Genomic DNA, 19,582 nt, shown 5'->3' on the forward strand with positions numbered 1-19,582 from the left:
TATAGACTGGCCCATAACTGAGGTTCTTGAGACATTTGTTAAAAATAGAAATAATACAATAATAAAATTGGTAAACTCTTAAGTTTAATAGCAGTGATAAAATTGACAATAATTCTAAGCAGTGGTTCAGCAATTAATTGTAGTTAATTGGGTTCAGTATGCTGATACAACTCTTTTTTTCTGAGATACCTTTTACTTATGGTAAAGCAACTGTCTTTCACTCTTTCAAAGGTTCGTGTTGACAGTGGCATACAACAAGGAAGTGAAATCAGCATTTACTATGATCCCATGATTTCAAAGGTAAGGTTTTAGGGATTTTTTAAAATCCAGTAAAATATGAATTCTAACTTAATTTTTTAAACACTGATAAAGAAATCTTGTAAAGGACAATACATATGAAAAAGCATAAATGTTATTCTTAATGGTAAGCTGTAGACATTCCTTTTGTTTTATTGGCACTAATGTTTAGCTAGAATGTGCATGTCAGACTTCTAGAGCAAAATAGTTTCATATGCAAAGTAGCTCATCAAATTAATAATCCCTGTAACCCAAAGCCTGGTTCGTAGTGTCATATTTCATCATTGGAAATATAAGTAACATATGATAGGACATTGTGACTATGGCATCTTGCTTGCTTCATAAAAAGGGCCCTGGATTACGGATGGGAACAAAACGGAAAAAACGAACCTTGAGTTTCGTGATTTGTTGCGTTCCACGAACCACGAACTTTCAAGAAATTGTCCCATTTCATAAAACTATTTGTTAAGTTCGTGATTTGTCAGATCCGGGGTTCCCTACAACAGCCCCCTTCATACTCAGAGATGCCAAACTCACAGGGAGACCTCACAGGGAGACTTCAAAGGAACCCTCACTCAACAACCTTCCCAGCAAGGACAAGAGCAGAAAACAAAAAAGAGTCTTTTCAGTCTCTTTCGAAGCAGCAGCAAATCCAGCCAAAAGCTCCCAACACTCTCTCTTATTCCAAATCTCAGCAGCAGCTCCTCCCTCTCCCTCTGTCTACTGGAACTGAAAGCAGGAGGCACAGAGGAGCCTTATATAAGAAACGCTCACATAGAGCAGAACAGGAGGTCTCTGGCTGGCAGACAGATCTGCCTAACAGGGTTTGGAGGGCTGAGATTGATGTTCCCATGACTACAGAAAGCCCATCTCCTCCCTGCTCGTTACTCTCATAGAACAGAATGGGAGATCTCAGGTTGGCAGGGAGAGCTGCCTATCAAGGTTATGTGGGTTAAGATTGGAGTTTCTACGGCAACAAAAGATCTGCATACATTCCGGGCCTATGTTGCCTAGGGAATCAATGGATTGGTGCCAGCCTGTCTGGCATTACGAACCATTCACAAATTGAACGAATCGGCCCCCAAAGTCATGGAAAAATACGGCCCCACGAAACGCATTTTTGCGATACACAAATCAGCCCAATTCGTCACAAAATTTGATTTGTATTTCGATTCGTACCCATGTCTACCCTGGATATAACTAAATATTTGGTGTTTTAAGCTTAGAGAAGCATAATAGTTGGTGGGGGGACTGAATAGAAGATACCTTATTCAGTGGTATGGATCCAGCCATCCTTCAAGGAGCCTTCCTACAGCCTAAGAAGCCTTCCTCCAACTTAAGTGGCTCATCCTCCCATGGAGGCTGGAGAAAAACTTCTAATTTTACTCAGTAGAGCAAAACATCACTGTTCACATTATTCACTGAAATGGCAGCTTGAATTAAGCTTTGGAAAACTTGGAAAGGATTAATCTTGGATGCTAAATATAACTTTTAGATACTTTTTGTTTCAGCTGATCACCTACGGATCGAATAGAGCTGAAGCTCTGCAACGGATGGAAGAAGCCTTGGACAATTACGTAATAAGAGGTAATTATAAAAATGTGGTTTGCTGATGCAATAGTGCACAATAAAAGCTTCAAAATGTAATAATTTGCAAACTTAGGGAAACATGTTAAATTAGGAGAAGAAAATTGTTTTATGCGGCACATCCACTTGGATATAATGAATGAAATTTAGTTAAACTTCAGTCCTTAGATTATAACAAACTGACAATAGGATCTTGTTTATCTTACAAAGTAAACAATTTATTGTGAGTTTGTAAATTCCGTAGCAGTAGATACCTGTAGCCAAATATTTGAGAGATTAGCTCAATCGATACACAAAAATGCACCTCCTTTTCTCTTGCATCAGAGTTTGGTTCTCCTGATCTAAAATCCTCTAATCTTCCAAAGCTCTCTTGCCTTTTTATTCCCTTATAGGCAGCTGCATACAGCTTTTCCTGTCTGTACGTATTGGTTACATGAGGGTTTCCCCCCTACATGCCATTTTTTTAAAAAAATGGTTCATCTGTTTTCCAAATCAATTTTTTAATTTAAATATAAGGCGACCAGCATGTTTTGTAACGAGTATGTCAACATGTCTTCGTGGGAAAGTCTGGTGCTTTGCATTGGCATTTTAGTAATAAACTAGAGGTTTGAGAATGGGTATTTTCTAATAAAAATATTTAAAGAGCTCAAACATTGTATGGCAAAACCGCAGGGGCCAGGCTTCAGGCCAGACACTTGTAAGTGATAGTGTGATGTCTGTAGGTGCTTAGCAAATGTCACTTAGCTTCTGTACAGAGCACTAGTCTTAAGAGTAACAAAAAAGTGTATTTTCTCCTTCATATTTTTGATACACATTTATTTTTAGTTGTATACTAGTGGAAGAGACTGTGGCTCATAAACTTTAGTAGCAGAGTTATTTGATTTTTTCCCTTCTCTCCCAAAATAAGTTTTCTCTTTTGAGTCTACTTTTATCTTTTAGAGATAGCCGTCTAATTCCAACACGGCAGGATTTCCAATTGCTTGATGTCTTTCCACCTAACCCCCATTGCTAAACTCCGATAAATCAGTGCATTAAAAGAGAGCTACGCAGAAAGTTTTTTCTCTGCTGCTCCACTGCCCATGTGACCTCTTCTTCACATAAAGTAGTAACTTGAGAGCTTCAGCATATGTCTCTCTGTGTAGAAATCCATCCAAGAACTGAAAAACCTTGAGACATGGTAGAATGATAACTCTCTTCCTGGTTGCTTTTCTAATGTAGCGCATGAATGTTTGCTTAGTTCTATAAATATGGGGCTTTTTTTGGTCAGGATCTGCAATAGACATGAGGTTTGATTGGAATGTTGGTATTGCTGATTCTTTGATAGCCAAGCCCTAATGGCTCAGTGGCATGAGAGTGCGTTTAACCAGTGAAAAGGACTGTAAAATAATAACCACCTTTATATTCAGTGCCAGTATAAAGCATACACTTGCCTTGATACTTGAGTACAGTTAAGGAGTTCCTCCTTTTTTGCAGCACTCCCATTTTGTGTACCCAGCGATATCTGACACTGCAGTGAACAGGAAGCCTGTACTTGCTAAGTATTCAGTGCTTGTAGACACGGATTAAGAAGTATCTTGTGGAACTTCTTGGTTTAGCATATCATGGTTGGCAGCATAGATGTCTAAAGTATATGTAACATCTGGGGCTTTTCTGCACTGGGTTTTTGATCCAGCTTGGCTTCTTAAAGGAATTGGTTGTTTGTCTCCCCCCCCCATTTAAAGCTTTTCTTTTTTTTTCAGACCACTGCTCTAAAGCGATCTGAAAAAATAGAAAACTATGAAAAACTGGGAGAGCAGTACTGGTAAAATATGTAAGGGAGGAGAAAATTCAATGACGTTAAGGAGTCAGGCTAGAGCAAAAACTAGTGTGGAGAAGCCCGATCCATATATTTGTAACTTTGCTGTTGGACTACTGTAATGCTTGCTATGTTGGGTTGTTCTTGAAGACAACCTAGAAACTTCGGCTGCTTCATAATGTGGCTCACTGATTATTGTCAGGGGCTAGCCAGTGGGAACCTATCTTGAAACAACTATATGGGCTGCTAGTTTGTTTTCAGGTCCAATTCAAGGTGCTCGTTGTGACCTTTAATACTCTTCATGTCCTAGGGCCCATATATCTGAATTCCCATCATCTCCTCTCATATATTCCCATGTGCTTATTGCAGGCTTCAAGCTCCACATATTGGCAGTTCTTTCGCATAAGGTAGCCTGCCTTACATCAGTCAGAGCCTGTGCCTTCTCCATCGTTGCTCCCATTCCATGGAGTGGGCTCCCTGAGCAGCCAAAGAGCATCATCTTTAGAAATATTTAGGAGCTGCTGCAAGGCTATTTTATTTGCCAGAAATGTTAATGGAAGATAGTTGCAAGAGTCTTTTGAGGGGGAGGAGTTATATGGAGTTTTTAGTTTGTTGCTTTTAAATTGTAATTTTTTTATCATGATTTGTAAGCTTCCTAGAACCATCAGTAAAGGCAAGAGATATATTTTTTAAAGAAAATATTTATTTTCTTTGTTTCTAAATCAGTTTTCAGTTCTCACTCTAACAGCAACATACAAAACAATTGCACGTAACATCTTAAATTACAGACTAAAAAATACTATGATTGCAACTGAAATACCAAAAACAAGCCTTCAGACTAGATGACTGATCAGCAAGAAATGAGTTTTAGGGCTAATTTTCAAAAGCAGAATGAGATAGAATCATCTTTCCCTGAATCTCAAATGGCATGACCAAGAAGGTAAAGGTAGTCCCCTGTGCAAGCACCAAGTCATTACTGACCCATGGGGAGATGTTGCATCACGATGTTTTCTTGGCAGACTATTTGCTACGGGGTAGTTTGTCATTGCCTTCCCCAGTCATCTACACTTTACCCCCCAGGACTCATTTTACTGACCTCGGAAGGATGGAAGGCTGAGTCAACCTTGAGCCAGTTACTTGAATCCGGATTCCACCAGGATCAAACTCAGGTTGTGAGCAGAGCTTAGGCTGCAGTACTGCAGCTTAACACTCTGCGCCACGGGGCTCCCTGAAAAAGGGTGCCAAACGAACAATTTGTGGAAGACTGTCCCGAAGTTGATTTAGGGTTTGCCTATGTTTTGTTAGAGCAATTAAAACTTGTCAAACTGTTCAAGTCTTAAAAATTTTAAGTCAGTAAGGGGAAAAATCTAATTGAAACTCATCAATAATGTCAACAAACAAACATTTATTTGCAAGATATTCTCAGGGACTTATATCAAAGGTAATGAAAAGCAATTACAGAAACATAGAAACATATGCATTTGTGTATATATGTGTATATATATATATATATATATATATATATATATATATATATATATATATATATATATATATATATGCATAATTGTACATGTATTTATATACATGGGGCTTTTTTTCAGTGGGAACGCGGTGGAATGGAGTTCCGGCACCTCTTAAAAATGGTCACATGGCCAGTGGCCCCACCCCCTGATCTCCAGACAGAGGGGAGTTTAGATTGCTCTCTGCGAGGGCAGTCTAAACTCCCCTCTGTCTAGAGATCAGGGGGCGGGGCCACCAGCCATGTGACCATTTTCAAGAGGTTCCGGAACTCCATTCCACCGCGTTCCAGCTGAAAAAAAGCCCTGCGTATTCCTCAGAGTGAGCTGGTGGAATTCTACACCAATCTCCACCCCCACTCCTAGTGCTGATAACCCCCACAGGTAACCTTTAATTAATTAAAGGCTGAACTAGATGTGATGGATGATCCTTGTGTACCTTGTTCACATGTTTAAAAAAAGTGAGTGCATGTGTCTGTTTTCCAACAAAAACAGCAAATACAGGCTGTGCCTTGCTGCGTTCAGTCTAAACTCCCCTCTGTCTAGAGATCAGGGGGTGGGGCCATCGGCCATGTGACCATTTTTGCCTAGGGTGATTTAAACTCCCCCCTTGTTCCAGCTGACCCAAAGTAACATCATTGTGCGGTCTTGAGTTCCACCACCTCTTTTCCCAGAAAAAAGCCCTGTATATACATATATGCATAAGTATAACAATGTACCTTCAGATTTCATTGCTCCCAAGTACACATTTATGTGCTTGCATTCATGTATACATACAGTTTGTTAACCTATGCTATTAAATGTCTCAAGTAGAAAACAGAACATTTTCTTTATTCTTTGTGGTTCTTCATAAATTTACTTTTTCAGAAAATAATAATTTCTTACCTTGTCAGCATCATGCTTTTACACAAATAATAGAGAAACCTGTTAGTGATGTTGCCACAATATGCAGTGGAGGGCTCATAATTAAAAGCTTCGCAGCTTCTCCCCTCTGACCCCTGAACTCACTAGGTGATGAGCATGTAATAGATTTGCCTCTTATTCCTCTCAGTGTAGCTGTTTCTTTCCAGGGCTGCCATGGCCACCTCCATCCCATGCTTCCGCCTCTGCTTACCTGGCTGGTGGGGGGAGAGGCATTGGGAAATGGGGGAGCCAGGCCAGAGGTACATGCACAAAGTGTGCATGCCCACCTGAAGTACCAACAAATGATGTCATTTCCAGAGCAATGCAGAAGTGATGGGTTGCGCCAGGGGTCAATTCTCTAAAAATTGGCCCCAAACACTATGTTTTTGTGAGTGCTATGACTGAGCACACGTGTGAACCACTGACAGTGTTCCTAGTGCTTGCCAAGTGTTTTTAGGAAGTGGGTGGGGCCAGGTGTGCTGCCACCACAATGCAAGTATCTTCAGTGTGTTACTGAAGATAAACTGTGTGTATGCAAGAAAATATTGTTAAACCATATGTTCATTTTAAAAGGCATTCTGCTAAACAGAGTTTCTCCTTGAAATATTGAGGTGTTACTGTCTGAGTTATGCATAACCTCAATCCTTGACATATTGTGGTTGGTTCTGCCTAAGGAAGCAACCATTTTGTGGTTGCATCCACTGTGTGTCAGAATTCCAAAGGTTCCCACAGGCTCAAAAAGATTGGAGACCCCAAATCTAGGCTACAAAGAATTTGTGTAGGTTTCCTCAGTAACTCTCTTTCTTTGAGCAAAAGTTTCACTACATTTTGGAAACATGTTTAGTGCATGGTTGCAATTTGTATGAACTAGTCCTCTCTCTGTCAGATAATTACTGAAAAAACTGGAATGAAAAGCTGTGACAAATGCCAGTCTAGAACCAACTTGAAAATAAGAGCACTACATGTCATAATAGACCTAGAGAGTGCAATTCTGATGTTGTTTACAAACATATAGTTCACAGAATCTGCAGGTGCTGTAGAGATCATAGCCTCAACTTCAAGGCCATTTTATGACTGTGTTCAAAAACGAGTAAGAAAAGTTTATACTTTCCCCACCCATGATCACAAACTCTACACAGCAATGTCTTCATTAGATCACTGTGGAATATAGACCCTGGGGTAAATCAAAGCAACCTCTCTCTTTCTTTTCCTCTTGAGTCAGCCACAGATGATGGAATAGAAGCTGCACTGAAAACAATTGGGGTGCAGTTCAGGAATTATTATTAGAGGGCATAGGGAAGAAAAGAACAAGAGGAGACAAAAACAGAAATTTCAAAGAACAGAAGCTCAGGGGCCAGGGAAGGTTAACAGTAGGAAGAAAGAGAAAGAGATATAAAGTAAGGTTGAACCCGACCCAGGGTAGATTAAATAGAAACAAAGAGGAGCTGTGGGTAGTGGGAGCAGCATGGAAAGTACAGGAAAATGGTTTGGGAGAAAAACAGCAGGAGAAGGAACTGAAGACTAACGAAGATCATTTTCTGAAGCAGAGTTCCTTTAACAACCTAATTTCTCTCTTAATTGCTTATTTTAATAAATTTATTAGGCATCCCATTTTTCACATTTTTGAGTCTGACGCTTTCAAGAAAACCAAAAGAGATACTTCTTGTTTCCTGATTAAGATTCTAAAATCTCTTCAGCAGCCATTGATGCTAAATGAGGCAGGAACCTTTCCTATCCATGTCCCCAACAACGGGCTATAGCATGTCCTGTGCCTGTATTTCAGTTACTCCATTTTCCATTAGCCATGTCGATCTTTGTTGGTTGAGTAGAAGGAAAACATACAGCAGAAATATAGTAGCTACTTTTTTGGGTCCTTCACCATTTGACATAGTTGCAACTAATATGTGCCCTGCTCCCCATGTCATTGTAGTTTTGAATCCTGGACACTTCTGCTGTTTTTATCAATGAGCACCTTCAATGATGTATAATGCTTAACAAAATAAAGACAAGACACCAGTGGCAATTCTGAACTATTTATTCATCTAACAAATAGAACCATCGTATGCTGAAAATATAGGGAAAGTTTCCTCATTTTAAGTGCTCCTTTGCAGATTTCCACGTTTGATTTGTTGTTATAGTGTGGTTGGTGTTTTCTCAAACCCCTACTGTCCCATTCTGTTGCTGTGGTATAGAGACATTAGTTTTAACGACCAGGCATCGATGCAGTATTTTGGATGGATTTTTGCAGTACGGTTGTGAGACATGGCAATGTTGTTAATTCATGTGCTGAATAATATAACTAATATATTGACCAAATATGACTAACATATTGACCAGAAGTAAAAGAATGGCAGGAATCATTCTGAGTCAGCCATGTAGATTTGATTTACTTAATCGGTAGTCACACACCTACTACCACTACCACTACCACCACCACACCTTATAGGAAACTGGTCAACTCAGGTCAGATAGGGTTTGTGTCTCCAGATTTAGTTGGGAAAGAACCTGTCTCAGGAGACTTTGGAAATCACACAACCTGTCTTTTGTGACAAAGTAGGCTTTGAAAAAAAGTTCTGTTCTGTCTCTGGGAGAGTGCAGACGGGGGAATGGTGAATAGCCCAAAGAAGAGGGCAGACAATTTCATGTGTAGCTCTGCCTGGTGATGTGACAGAGTAGTTTAACTCCACTTCTGGGAGAGGACAGAGTTGTGAGGCCAGTCTCTAGAGATAAGCAGACCTGGTAACTTCAAGCTTTAATGAGAATTTACTACATAACATGTACTTAAATAAATCTTTGTTTCATTAAATCTCCTACTTAAATGATCTCTGAAATCTTTGCACTCAATACAAAACTTACCTTGCAGCAAACCAAAGTCTTTACACTTGCTACTTAAAGTGCATTTTGTAATTGAAGGGAAGGGATATATCTCAAATTCATAAGTAGCAGAGTAGATCCCCCTCATTTCCATGAAAGGGTCTGTCACAATAACCATTGGAAGGAGGCAGAAGCCTGTAAAGTATGAAACCTCGAAAATATTTCTGTGGTTCAGATATAATGATATGCCATTCAGACAGGAAGTTGTATCCATCTTTGAACTGATAATGGGAGAAGTGATCTGTTCATATGTCACAAAAATGTGCAGTTACTTGCCATGTGTCGTGGCCCTGTCTGGACTCGATGAAAGCGAGGACTCCTCCAGAGGAGAGGAGCCTTATGCAACCTCAGGACTCCTCAGGAGAAGAGGAGGTCTGTGTAGCCAACCCTAGCCCTGACTCAGCAGAAGCTGGTGATCAGGAACAACAGCTGTTGGCTGATCAGAATTTACAGCCAGCAGCTGAGGCAGAGGCACCAGCATCCTCCAGCCCCAACGCCACAGGTGAAGCCCAGCCAGGGACTTCCATCCCCCCAGTTCACCCACGCCCAAAGAGTGCCGCAGACAATGGCAGAGATTGGAACTGCAGGAGAGACGGCGCAGCATTCGTCTCCTGAGCCGACGCCAGCTGCTGGAGAGCGGTGATGAGTAACGTCAGGATGGAGCCCCAACAGCTGGCTGCAAACCATACCTGGCTATAAAAGCCTGGCTGGAGAAACTGTCAGGCATGGAAGCAAAGTATTAACTACCTGCAACCACTCCGTGTACCTTGCTGATACCTTACTCGTGCCTGCATCTAGACCTGACACTTCGGTAACTGACCTTGGATTGAACTTGACCTGGCTTTTGGATTCTGGACACACTCCTGGCGTTTACCTCGTGCTCTGACTGCAGACTGGACTTGGCTTTTGAACCTTGTACTCCCCCTTGGCTTCATGTTAGTGCTCGGACTTTGGACTATCAGCTTGGGCGAGCCCAGCCCATGACACCACGTATGGCACTTTTAAAGACCTGCAGCCTTACCTAGAATTAGGTGAGGACCATAATCCAGATTGCAGGCATTTATTTACTTGATAATGGGAGGAATCAATCATCTATTGGAATGCATATTTGTACTTTATACAGTGTTGTCAGAAATGTGAAACATTTTAAGTGACTGTGGATTTCTGTTGATAGGGAGTGAGCAATGTTCTCCCTGTTCATTATTAGTGCTTTTTAGAAGGTGCATTTTGAAGCCGAGTACACCAAATAGTCTCCCTCCACCTCAATTTTTTAATTAAAAAAAGCACTTATTACATGTCTAATGTGTAAAGTACATTTTTAAGATAGTCTTCTACAATAATGATGCTCAATTATCATTATGCAGTTCAAATCTCTCATAAAAATGAATGCAATGCATTTGCAACTTGTAACTATGCAAATAAAGTTCTTTCCATTCCACTTAACACAATTAAAATTCTCAGCAAGTTAAATATATTGAATTGTTTATCTATGGAGAGACATGTAGGACACCAATTAAGTTTACATAGATAAATGCAGATTTGTGTTTTTGAATGTCAAGTTGACAGAAGCTTAATACTGTAAAAAGGGCTAATCAACACAGAATATGTTTAGTGTTAGTAAATATTTATTCTGAAGAATGTTTCCCATGAATGATGAAGTACAACAGCTTATTCTAAGTTTTACTAATTAAAGTCTATGACTCGTAGATTGCCGTGTTCATACAATTTCTGTATAATTTTATACAGGGCTTTTTTCTGGGAAAAGAGGTGGTGGAACTCAGTGGTGGAACTCAGGACTGCACAATGATGTCACTGGGTCAGCTGGAACAAGGGGGGAGTTTTTAAAAGTTTAAATCGCCCTCTGCAAAAGTAGTCACATGGCTGGTGGCCCCACCCTCTGATCTCCAGACAGAGGGGAGTTTAGATTGCCCTCCGCGCCGCCGCGCCATTTTCAAGAGGTGCTGGAACTCTGTTCCACTGCGTTCCCACTGAAAAAAAGCCCTGATTTTATACCTCATGACACTGATATTTTGGGAGAAAAGACAGGTGGGTAAGTCTGTACAGGTTTTTCTTCCTAAATATTAAAGGGGTAAGTATAATTTTTTTTGTAATTCAACATGCTTAAATCCTGTACAAGAGTATGGAAATCCATCTTGAAGATTACACTGGCTGGGGAGTCTAGATTTTATTTCTTCCCTTTTTCATATGGATGGCAGTTTTGAAGAAGTAATAACTGGGCTGGGGTGGGGTGAGGAAGGAATGTTGACTACTAAAATCTTGTATGCAAGTACTCTGAAATTGTGGTGCAGTGGGCAGAATGTTGAAGTCCGTACTCAAGAACTAATTTACCATGAATAACTTAATTGCTTTGGGTAAATGGGTACCAAACCCTGTATTTGGACAAAGCTATTGTGGAGATGGAGAGTACCATCAAGTCATAGCTGACTTATGGTGACCCCTACTGGGGTTTTCAAGGAAAGAGACTAACACAGGTTGTTTTCCATTGCCTGCCTGCCTAGTGATCCTTGTCTTCCTTGGAGGTCTCCCATCTAATTACTAACCAAGGCCGACTCTGCTTAGCTTCTGAGATGAGGCTTGCCTGGACTATCCTTGTCAGGGAGCAAGCCTGTTACCAGAACAAATAAATACCATTCCTGCCTTCAAAGGCTCATTTCTCATTGTCCTCCAGTGTGAGATATTCACATCACCTACCTAAAATATCCTTTACCAGCTTACATAAGCCACCCAGAGCACTTGGGAATCAGTCAGGAAATCTAAGTGAATCCAGTTGTCTTGAAACTTAGTTTCTGGAACCCTACACATTGATGTAACCATAGCTGATTATTTTAAATTGAATAAAAGTAGGGTGTTTTTTTTAGAAACTATGATACAATAGTTGCTGTTTCGGTGTGAGATTTGCCCTTGATATTTAAGACTTCCCATTTCATAACTGTTATAACATTCAGAAGTATTTTACATGCTAGCTTTGGAATAATTATGCGCATATAACAGTTAAAAGTGTGGTTCCATCAAGTCATAGCCAATTTACGACAACCTCTGTGAGATTTTTAAGGCAAAAGATTAACTGAGAAGGCTTGCCATTGCCTGCCTTTGCATAGCAGGTCTTTCTTGGTGGTTTCCCATCCAATTATTAACCAAGGCCAACCCTGCTTAACTTCCCTGATCTGACAAGATCAGGCTAGTCTGGGCAATCCAAGTCAGGTCATTAGAAATATATATTGATCTTAATATTTATCCACTAGGATTTTACAAGAAAAGATATTATTCAGCGATTTGGTATTACATGTGAAAGTTTCCACTAACAAATCCAGCTTTGCAAATAAATGCATGAAAGTTACTAGTTATCAGAATTTCACCAAATCACTGGCAGTTGGAACCTATTGGGGACATTGGGGCAGAATGCAGAGTATTCAGTAGGAAGCGGAGCCAATTATAGTTTTATTCCCATCCTCCTTCTTTGCAGCACTGCAGAAGAAAGAAACCGCATGTAAAAGTCTTTCTAGAAACAAAAGGAGGACAATTATACAAAAGGATATCTTTGCAGGTGCCAACCTAACGCAAACTCTGATTTTACTACAGTGTTTGTAGTCTTAGTAGGCTAGCCAGTACAGCAGAAAAATCCTACCAGATTCTCCTCCCTCTTAAAGCCCATCACTCAGAAAATAAAGTTTATGAAATAGTCTCAGTTTGATCCAGAATTCATGAATATCATAGCTGAAAGACTCATTTTCCTTGTTGTAAAATAACACAAAGCTTGGAGGCCTTTGGTCGTGTGTAGAAGCTGAAGACAGATTATGAGCTGCTGGTTCTGGAAAAGAGACTTTCGACAACCTTTGAACCTTTTTTGCAGTATATAACTTTTTCCAGAAGTTCTGGTAAAATTATTGAGAATATGTGCAGTGCCATTAAATTATCACTAATTGTACAATCCATCCATGTTTAACTAGAATTAGGTCCTCCTGTATTTAATAAGATTCACTTTCAAATGAGTGTTTATAGCATTGCAGACTGGAGATTTGGTTTTCTTTGGGCAAAGAGCAGCATCTTGGAAAGGAAGAGTTATAACAACTTGAGTTATTAGGGTTGCCTTACCAGAGAGGGGGAAGAGGACCGTCGTTGCTGCAGTGAAATTGCTTTCAGATCACCCAAAAGTGACATTGCTACTCATTGCACTGCTCTAAGAAATTCCCCAGTATCTGTGGTAAAGATCATAGACATTGGGAAAATTCCTATAGCGTTGAAGACATCATGGTGGAAAGGAACATTGCCACACCTGCAACACCATCCCATTTTCTCCTGCTGCGAGAGCAGGGGAGAACTGGTGGAGCGTTGCCCACCAAAGTGGACAGCCTGGCAAACCTATGAGTTACTGAAGGAGTTACCTTCCACTACATTTCTCTTTCAGCTTCTCAGAGTCAAAGAAAGGGATAAAGGTATTTTCTCTCCACACTGAAAGAAGCATATCTCTTCATCACGCAGCAGCAAGATTTCATTGTGAGACAAATAGCTGTGTGAATCCTCTGTGCCTGGCTTTACCCTTTAGTAACAGAAAATGGCTGCCTCCTGCTTATTTTGAAGAGGCAGGGCTAAATGTCCTGAGTGTTAGGGGCAACAAAAACAAAAACCCAGCCTAGATCCATTCCATTGTATAGGCCTGACTCTGAAGTACTGTGGTTTGTTTGGGCCTTGGTAGCCATCAAATCAGAGGAGAATGACTTGACTGGTCTTTTCCCCCCTTATCCTCCCCCTTCTCTCTGTGGAAAGAAAAAAGATTGACCTGGTCCATGGATTCTTATAGATCTATTGACCAATCAGTGGGAACCATAATGACAGCTATTGCTTCTCAATAAACTAGTGTAGTCATTTGGATGGGCCAGGTGTGTGTGGGGGTGTCCCTTTGTAGTGAGGGTCTTTTAGTGGTCAGTTACTGTCTGGCTGTCTACATCGCTGACAGCCTGTCATCTGGTCTCTCTGGTGAGAATAGTAAGGTGGCAGGCGGGAAGGGAATGGGGAAGGGCATTGCCCCATATACCCTAATGGACCACTCTATGCATTATACTTCTCATGTTGGGGGAGAAAAGATAAACTTTGGACTATAGCAATTGTGCTAGAATGCTGAAGTTCAGATATACAGGAAGCTCCTCATTTAGACCTGGAGATCACTCACTATAGCAGGAAAGGAAATCTCTCAACCATTTATCTCCTCATCCCTTAGTAATTCTTTGAAAGCCCTCAATCTGTAGACCGTCTGCTGTGGGGCAGGAGTCCAACTTCTTTTGAAAATTGAAAGGTTTCTCTGACTGATCACCTGGAAGAGATTTACTCACCACAGGAATCCAGTGGAGAAGTTGTTGAATTACAATGATAATGTGTTGGATTTCTGACTAGAGAGACTTGTGTTTCAGTCTCACTAGGTGTCCTTGGGCCAGTCATTGCCTCGGCCTAACCTACCTCACAGAAGTGTTGTAAGGATAAAATAGGAAAATCCCATTTTGTTGGCTGCATTGAAGTCCTTTTGAGGAAGGTTTGCTGTTGATGGTTGTCGTGGTGATACTGGTGATTTAGAAACCTTAACAAAATGACTAGCTCAGAGGGATACATTTTTTAAAAAGGTCTCCAGAATTTAGGGGCATTAATCCAAAGAGTTCTGTAATTTCCATAGAATTGTTAAAACTCAATAAAGGCTAAATATTTTTTAAAAGATGTTCCATTTTACTTTCCTTTTCTGTTCTGAAAACCAGAGCAGAATAAAAGATTTACTTATCGTGTTAACCTTTGTGTTTCTTCTCCTGGAACTTAGAACAACTCTGCACCATTATTCCTGTTTTTGTAACCGAGTCCTCCCCCCACCCCCGCCCCCAATTGTGAATAAAAAATAGAGGTGATTATTCTTCGAGTTTTGTAGTTTGTCTCAGTTGCTTGGATTACAAAGTGTGATTTTTTTTTTTAGTTGGTGCAGAAGGAAATATCATTGTGGGATGAATGTAATATATAGTTCAGTGCGCATGCAGGCTGGCCTCCGTTTGATCCTGTGAGAATGTGGGGTTAATGTCTGGCTGGTGTTTTGGAAGCAGCAGGTAGCAGGAGTAAACTCCTTTGGGGTCCAGATTTCTGTAGCCTCATAGTTATTCAGACAGATGAGGAATACCTTGTGAACTTTCACTGAGGTCATGGTAAACTGCAAATCATACTTTGAAATTTCTTAAGTCTTAGGGTACTAAATGTCTTGTTGTTGAGGTTTCAGAACTGTAGTTATTAATACACTTTTGTTTGATTTTAGGAATAGTTTAAGATAGTCTTATAAGTTCTGGCAGCAGAGAGAAAATAAATGTTTAGAATGCGATTTACATATGTAGTGTTTTCTTGATCTTGCTATCTGAATACCATGTGCTTCCTTTTTTTCTTTGAACTCTACAAACAGACTTTCAAGACTGAAAGGGCTGGAGTCTCTGACTTGATTCCTTTTTGCACATAGCTTGGACCGAATTAAAATACTATTTGATTTTAGCTCTTGGGGGCAATCAGTAAACACAAACAGATCCCTGTCAACAACTGGCAGTGTTAGCTCATTAAGGACTGAATAGCAGGTTTGATCTGGTGTTTCATATTTTATCTGGTATTTTATAGTACTGTAATATTACAAGCTGAAGGCCATGAAAAATTGCTGGTTTAGTGGAGGATGAACAATTTTGATATCCACTCCCTTATGCAGCTGTCCTTCTGGAATTCTCTAAACTTTTAGGGACTTGAGAAGACCCATTTTCTCTCCTACCCCTTTTCCCTTTAAGTGGCTTGCTGCTGTTCTCAAGAAATTGCCCCTTCTGGAGTTTTTTAGTCCTCATCAAGCCATTTTGAGTGGTGGTGGTTTTTGTTAATTGTAGTCGTGGAGAGTGCTGTCAAGTCATAGCCAACTTATGGTGACCCTGCTTGGGTTTTCAAGGCAAGAGAGTTAACAGAGGTGGTTTGCCATTACTTGACTCTGCATGGTGACCCTGGTCTTTTTTGGAGGTCTTCCATCCAAGCACTAGCGAGGGCCAATCCTGGTTTACTAACCAAGGTCTCCCCTGCTTTGCTTCCAAAATCTGGCAAGATCGAGCTTGCCTGGGCTATTCAGATCATGGTTTGGTGAGTGCCAAGTACAGGGTGCTTGTGTCTATGGTATTTATCGTGACCACAGGGCCAGACAGTTTACTTATTAAGTATATTTGTACTCATTCAGGTCTCAGTGTGTGCATGTGTGTAAGTGAAACCTCAGAATTTCTACTAGCCATGCTACAGATTCTTATTTTATTTTCAGGTGGTTTTTCTTATTCACAAGAAGAAAGCTTTAAATATTGCTTCCTTAAATGTGTTTCTATGTTTCTTTGTTCCACTAAATGAGGATTATGTTTGGTTAAAAATACTTTTTATATATCTGTGACCCCCAAAGTGGTGCCCGTGGGCACTTTGTCTCCCACTAGTTTATTTTCTGGCACTGTTGGCTTCTTTCCCAAAGAACCCTCTTCTCCAGAACACAGAGTCACTCTAAGAAGTGGTCTTTAATCAGTAGTAGGCTGGCTCTTTATATTATGAGGAGCTTGGTACTGGCTCAAAAAGGCAAAATATTTCCACTATAGTCCAAAATGTAGTCTTTGAATTGTTTCAGGTCATCACCATACATGAAGAATGATGTCAGTGTCTAGATCCAAAGTGAAATAATAGAAAAAGAGAATGTCCATTTTAACCTTTAAAAATCTCCTCTCTCCTGCGGAATTTTCCAGTAATATTGTCTCTTTTACAGGAAAACGTTGTCTATTTAAAGTGTTGTGAAGTTTGACTTCACTTGAGATTTTTCTTGTCTGGTTATGTTGACTGGCTTTCAAAATGAACGATTGTGTAGTACTATAAAATCTCATCAGATTTTTTACATCTGGATCTTCTGTACACTTGAGTGCTTCTAGCTTTCTCCCCACAGCAAGCATCAGTACCTCCAAATATATCTGCCTAGCATATCCATTCTATTCTGGGTTTTGTTGTCTCTTCCAGGATATACGACTGTAACATGACTTAAACATTACTTTACTTCTAGGTGTAGCCCATAATATTGCTTTACTACGGGAAGTGATAACCCATCCACGCTTTGTCCAAGGAGACATCAGCACTAAGTTTCTGCCTGATGTGTATCCAGATGGCTTTAAAGGTTAGTCCTCAATGGAAATATTATTTCTGATGAAAATGTTTATAAGATTTTAATTTCTCTGGGCTACTGAAATAGTTCTCATTTTTTGAACGAATCTCAGCCCACATCATTTTATTTTTTTAAAGTATCTTGCAAAATTGAAATGATTATCTTCAATTTTAAGGACAGCTGTAATGCAAGTTGGCTTTTAATTGTCAGATTGAGAAGTTAAACTCTAGAGAGAAACTGATTATTTTGGTAGCAGGAGTTACTGAATTAAGGCCATGTGTCTCTGGCAGTTTTAATTCTAAATGTTTCTACTGATGCAACTTCTCCCAAATGCCCATCTAATCAACATGATGTAGTGGTTTAGACTAGGATATCAGAGACCCAGGTTTGACTCCCTCCCCTGCTATGGAATTCAGCTGGGTGACTTGTCACAGACTCCTATACTGTGAGCCTAACCTACTTCATAGGGTTGTTGTGAGGATAAAGTGGAGGAGAAGAGAACAATATAAGCCGCTTTGAGTCCCCATTGATGAGTCCCCATTGGGAAGAAAGTCAAGATATAAATGAAGTAAATAAATAAATTAACAAACCTCATGGCTTGTGATGCTGTATTAGTGCAGCTCTTGGTACAACCCTTCATTAGCTACCAAACATTGGCAGCGGTTGTGGTTTGTGGAGGATCCATTCCTCATAACACTGTGAATGGCAAAATCCACAAATTACAGGGAGACAAACTTCTGCTACCTCCATTTGCCAAAGCAACCAGTTTTCTTACAAAATTTAGTAACAATGTAATGATTATGATGATAGCATGGTGAGGGTGAAAACAGGTCGAAGACTGCATCACATGATGAGACCCCACAAATAAGTGAAATCATGAGTCATGACGACTCGAATGGTAAAAGGTCTGCTGTATGTTGTAACCATCAGCTCGGCTGTAGAGAGATGCTTCTTCTTTACTTGCGTAAAGTCCAGGGCTACGTTCCAGAAATCTTTTCTCCCTTACAGCGTGTCTGCAAAATTGAAAGTTGAGCTATTTAGTTGATAGAGAGATGGTGATAACCAAAAAAGAAATTGTAACTTTTTATCTACACTTTAATTTGCATAATTGTGCATGGTAATGGATCCAAGGCATGTTCTAGAGAGATTGTATTTAATCTGTTACATAATTTGTTCAGATTTTGAAATGAAACTGGCAGTTCTTGTAGCTTGACAACATTAATTAGATTTATAGCACTTTATAAGTTTTTAACACGTTTATTGGCTTTTCCTTTCCACAGTATAACAGATTAAACATTTGCAGTAGATTACAAATTAATCTTTTAAAGTCATTGATTTGTAATTTTTTTAGTCATTAATAAATTTAATCATCATTTTAAAAAAGCAGATGAAACCAAAACACAAGAAACAGTTCACTCAATAAAACAGCAATGATGATAATCAGTAATGATTCCTGAGCAATGATTTACAAATGATAATAATTTACAATGGTAATAATGTATAGAAGAAAATAGAAAGACATTTAATCAACCTTATAAGCAGGCTATAATAAAATTGTCAACATTTAATGGTTAGGCTAATGATTGAACAAAATTTTAATAATGTTTATAATTTCAGAACATCTTAAGAAAAATCTGTAACTGAAAAACTTTTATATCAAAAAGAGTGTAAATCAGAAGACTGGTTTATATAATAATGTTTATTAAGTACTTTGTAAAACAGCCACACCTTGTGTGTTTATTATTTTCATGACCAAATCCATGTGAAATAGGTGTGTGCTTACCTTTACATAGAGACAGTATTGTGGCCACCATTTAGTGAATGGATAAACTTCAGCTGTTATTTCCATAATCATGGCTGTAATGTTGTTGTCATTATAAATGTGGGAATCATTGTCTATCTGACTGTATTTCCAGTCTCATGGTATTTTCCTCAAGCAATTGTGCATATAGTGATATATCACTTGGAGAAAAGACTGCGTGAACTGGCCCTTAAGCCCTGAGATGCTTAAGTTTATATCAAGACTGAGATGTTTTATATCAAATTTAAGCCTCGAGATGCTCAAGTGTATATCAAGACTGAGAATGGGAGGAAGAAGCAGAATAGGTAAAAAACCCAAGGCTCTGTACCCACCAAGTTCTATGCAAGCAAAATCCTAGTTAAGTAAGTGGAGCTATGTTGTCAATTTTAGACAATTTTCCTTTAAAAAAATTAAGCTAAGATCTCTAAGATCAGCCATCCCTTTCATGTTCCAAACAGGATGTCTGAAAAATGATGATTTTACTAATGGGTTTGTTTTAGGCAACGTACCCATGTGTTAGAGTAGAATAAGATTTTTGAATTCAGGGATCAATAAAATAAACAGTTTTAACAACTTCTCTTAATTCTAAGAAATATCCTGACAGATTTCCTATTAAC

The 19,582-nt window shown here is 39.5% G+C and overlaps 1 protein-coding gene across 1 annotated transcript in view; it reads left to right on the forward strand.

Annotated features, from left to right (window-relative positions):
• The window catches only part of PCCA (propionyl-CoA carboxylase subunit alpha), a 324,266-nt gene that overhangs the window by 164,021 nt on the left and 140,663 nt on the right, over positions 1-19,582 (forward strand). The window contains exons 15-17 of the mRNA XM_054973482.1: positions 232-300; positions 1,809-1,884; positions 17,066-17,176. Of these exons, the coding sequence (XP_054829457.1) occupies positions 232-300; positions 1,809-1,884; positions 17,066-17,176 (256 nt within the window). The remainder of the gene's footprint in view (positions 1-231; positions 301-1,808; positions 1,885-17,065; positions 17,177-19,582) is intronic.

The sequence above is a fragment of the Eublepharis macularius genome, chromosome 3, assembly GCF_028583425.1.
Source record: "Eublepharis macularius isolate TG4126 chromosome 3, MPM_Emac_v1.0, whole genome shotgun sequence".
NCBI lineage: Eukaryota > Metazoa > Chordata > Lepidosauria > Squamata > Eublepharidae > Eublepharis > Eublepharis macularius.